The sequence below is a fragment of the Gadus morhua genome, chromosome 10 (genome assembly GCF_902167405.1).
Source record: "Gadus morhua chromosome 10, gadMor3.0, whole genome shotgun sequence".
Classification (NCBI taxonomy): Eukaryota; Metazoa; Chordata; class Actinopteri; order Gadiformes; family Gadidae; genus Gadus; species Gadus morhua.
In genome coordinates this window covers 11,046,325-11,050,527 of record NC_044057.1, presented here as the reverse complement: position 1 = coordinate 11,050,527, position 4,203 = coordinate 11,046,325, and the positions used below count along the sequence as shown (strand labels likewise).

The window sequence follows — 4,203 nt, the reverse complement described above, 5'->3', positions numbered from 1 at the left end:
TTAAAAATGGTGCAAGAACCATGGTAGTCAAACTATAGCTTATAGTATCTATCCCAGTCATTGTTGATATAATGGCACGTTATGCCCAAGTATGCCTCCGTGGCAATACTTGTCCATGCATCTGTTGTTAGACTGACCATGGAACTGGATGACGAGAGGGCAAGTTTGACTTTCAGGAATTCATCCTCATATCTCCTCTCCATCATGTTGGTGAAGCATGTTCTTTTAGGGAGACAGTAGCCTGGTTGGAAAGTGTTAACCATAGCACGGAAACCCTCATCTTCCACCATTGACAGGGGTCTCATGTCTTTGATAATCATGTTGAGAACACTGTCAGTAAGAGCAGCTGCAAATGTTGGTGAGCAATCCTTCTTTTGCAGGAATTCGTTCATGTTGCTTTGCCATTTCCTGAGAGCAAGAGAGAAAGAGAGGAGAAAAACAAATGCATCATAATTATTTAAGATGTAATAATGAAGACAGTAATATTTCCTATGTTCCTTTGACTTACACCTTTTAACTTTATTGATCACAATTATTCAAATGTTATCTATTGTATTAAAGGCATCCCCCTCACAAATGAACTTCAAATAATGTCAGAAATAAAATATTTAGATACGGTACATTCTCAACAAGCACGAACAAACACTGGCACCGTCAATCAACGTAGAATAAGCCCAGATCTAGCCTACACATTTTCTGTTATTTTAAACGTAAAAACGTATTCAATGGAAATTCTAAGGTCGCAGGTAGACAACTTTATGGCTTAAATAATGCGTGTATTTAGCAGCTACAATGACAAAAGATATTTAAACTTACGGCAATTTAATAAACATGAATAGACAATGCTTACGGTGGCTTTTCTGGCGGTCCATCGTCCACAACGGCGCCTGTATGCTTTCTTTTGAGGTGTTCGAGCATAGCGGTGGTGCTGCTATGATACGTAGGGCTGAACGATTTTAAGAAAAAATTGAAATTGCGATTTTTCTGGTAGAGATTGCGGTTTCGATTTCAACCACGATTTATTTTCTTTAAATCAAGTTTCAGTATAAATTAATATAACCAATGAATTCCATTAAGGTAATGCAATAATGAAAACTGCTGGCAACAGATTTAAAATGCAAGACTGTTTATTCAAGTACCTAGTAAACAAATAATTGCACTTTTGTAAAATAACGTAGGCTACATAAAAATTATAAAATATAACAACAAAGTGGAGCAAAAAATAGGTCTTACCTTAAAAGTAGTGCCAAATGGCTCAAAGGAGCTAGCTTATGAACATCAGCAGCAGTTATAAAAATTCAACCCATGTACTCAGAAACCTGTGCTTCTTCTTCAAATAAAGTGGCAAGAGGAAGTGAAACATAGTAAAAAAAAAAAAGGTAATAAATAATAATAATAATAATAATAATAATACTTAAGTTGTAATAATAAAATGACCCTACATTTTCCTCAACAACAAAATATGTCAAAATGGTTACATTATTTTACATCTAGTCTATAAACAAAAGATAAGTAAAAAGAGTGAACAACTTTTTTTAACAGAACTAAGTCATGTCAGGGTAAGGTGCAGATAAGGGATTTTAGGGTAAGATGCAGAAGAACAACAACAAAAAACAATAAATCTTCCCCTTCATCCCTGCATCTCTTCAGAGATTTTTGGCCAGGAAAACCAACATGTCAACCTTTGCTGGCTTCAGACTTGCACGCTGACATGTGACAATATTGCCACTGGCACTGAACAGTCTCTCTGACGGTGCACTCGTTGCTGGTATGCAAAGGTACTTACGAGCCAACTTGCTAAGCCAGGGGAAGTTGACATTGTGCACTCTCCACCAGGCCAGTGGATCTTGCTCTCCATCAACGGTAGGAGTTATGAGGTAGTTGTCCAGTTCTGCTTTAATGGTATCCTCCAACTGCACAGTAGAGGAAGCAGGGATCGCCTTGGTCTTGAAAAAGCTGCCCAGTGACCGCTTTCGCTTTGTAGAGGTGGATGGTGGTTCTTCTTCTGCACTGAGGGGCATGGGATGGGTTGTGACACAAGCCCTCTGTTCCTGCAACACACAGTAATAAATGGCATTAATGTTTTGCTATCAGTTGTGATTAAGACCAACGCAGCATTTTGGCTAAAAGTTTAAAATGTCAGTAGAGTAATGTTCAAAAAAATCTATACACACAAACACAACTTTTTGTTTTATTTTTAAAGAGTGAAGAAAAAGGACAGCTTACCTTTTGTGCCACCTGTTCCATTTCCATCTTCACTCTGTCTTTCATGAATTGGACATTCTCCTCACTTATGTAGGTGGTTTTGAATCTTGGGTCAAGAAAGGATGTTATGTCCAGGAGCTCCTGGGTCACTGGGTCACTGTATTTCCCTACGATGTAGTGGAGGGCTCTTGATTTTATCTCCTTTGTGAGATCTGTTTCCTCGTCAGTTTCAGCAAGTGTAGCTGTTCTCAGGAGGTGGAGCACTGGCTTGAGGTAAGATACACTTACGTAGTCCTCACCTGAGAGGGCGTCTGTAAATTCTTGAAGAGGACCGAGGGCATTGTTGATAGATTCAAGCACATCTGTGTCTTGCCAGGTGGGGACCAGGTGCCGCGTCTTCCTGTCTTCAGACAGAACCTGGCACAGTGCCTTGCTCTGTTCCAACACTCTGCTAATCATTTTCTGCCGGGAGCCCCATCGTGTCGGACATTCGGTGACCAGAGAGTGCTGAGGAAGATTCAGGTCTTGCTGTGCCTGTTTCAGCGCTGCATTTTTCTTCCAGCTGTGGCTGAAAACTGCTACCAGCTGCTTGCACAGTCCTGTGGCCCGTTTGATGCGTTGGTCATCTTTGACAGTATTTTCTGGGGAAAACATTACATATTACAGTCTGAAAAGCCATAAGGATACCTCATAACACAGTATTCATAACATATCATCTGTTGTCATATGATCAATGACGTTTTTTAACAGCAGACGTCAGGTGGTACTACCACATTAAGTTATTGCCCATGAATTCATTTGTAATTGGTAATTCATTTGCAGCAATATGCTTCTTAGATATTCCACTAAAAACTAAAAACAACTTTTAATCCGTAATAGTATAGTGGCGTCAGTGGTTGCACCATCCTGATATCTGCTACAAAAACGTAATTGGCCCATTAGTAAGGGCTTCAAAAATAGGGGAAACCGCATTTGTATCTCTCTGTTCTTTGGCATTCCGCAGTTAAACAGAAGCAAGCAGTAGCTTATTGGGAGGTTTCAAAGTTTACCCATGAAAGGGTTTTACCGCTAGGATAAATGGTTGCATTGCGCTAACCTAACAGTTGGCCAGCTAACGACAGCTTGACAACAAACTTATCGGCGCTCTTACACTTGTAAATTTGGAAACACGCACACACACATTGACACACACACACACACACTGACACATTAACACACACACACACACACACTTACCAATTGCAAGATGCAGGCTGTGCCCGAAGCACTGCAGTCTCGTCCACTGGTTGAGCTCCATCGCTTTGACCATGTTCGAAAAGTTGTCAGTTGTAATGCAGGTCTGGGCCTCCTCTTTCAGGCCCCAGTTTGCCAAGCACTCCTTAAGCCCCGCTGCAATGTTCTCCCCGGTATGGTCAGTGGGGAAGTATGCTGTCTGCAGGCAGCGGTTACACAACTCGAAGTTTTCGTTCACGAAATGCACCGTCAAACTCATGTATGGCTCGGTTGTTCTGCTTGACCACATATCCGTAGTTGACGCGTAAAACTCCATGTTTTCCAGCTCATTTACAACTTTGGCCTTGCATTCTCCGTACAGCTGTGGGATGGCGACTTGGTTAAAGTAGGTGCGGGAGGGCAGAACATACCTCTTGTCCATTGTGCGCAGCAAACTTTTAAATGAGTCTTTGGTCACTGTGTTTACAGACACCATGTTCTTCGATATGTAAGTCGTTACGGCAGTGGTAATCTCATTGTGTCTTCGGCTAGTTCTTTCATAAGGCGTCACACTGGCAAAGGATGAAGTTATTGTTAACTGTTTCGCCGAAGCATCGCTGCTACTTGGTTTTTCACGGCCCTTTTTCGGCATGCACTCCTCATACAAGTTCAGGTGGTGAACTCTTAAGTGGCGATATAAATTGGTGGTATTGCCAGACGATGTAGCCACTTTTCCACGACATGTTCGGCAAATCACCTGTTTCGGGTGTTCATCAGTGGCCTCAA

The 4,203-nt window shown here is 41.4% G+C and overlaps 1 protein-coding gene across 1 annotated transcript; it reads right to left on the bottom strand.

Moving 5' to 3' along the window:
• Positions 1-1,535: 1,535 nt before the first annotated feature.
• On the bottom strand, positions 1,536-3,859 carry LOC115552747 (zinc finger BED domain-containing protein 1-like). Its single transcript, XM_030369062.1, has 3 exons — positions 3,442-3,859; positions 2,227-2,846; positions 1,536-2,051 (listed from the first exon to the last, which is right to left on the bottom strand). The coding sequence occupies exons 1-3, from the start codon at positions 3,857-3,859 to the stop codon at positions 1,647-1,649; spliced, it is 1,443 nt and encodes a 480-aa protein (XP_030224922.1). The 3' UTR covers positions 1,536-1,646.
• Between the last annotated feature and the right edge of the window lie 344 nt (positions 3,860-4,203).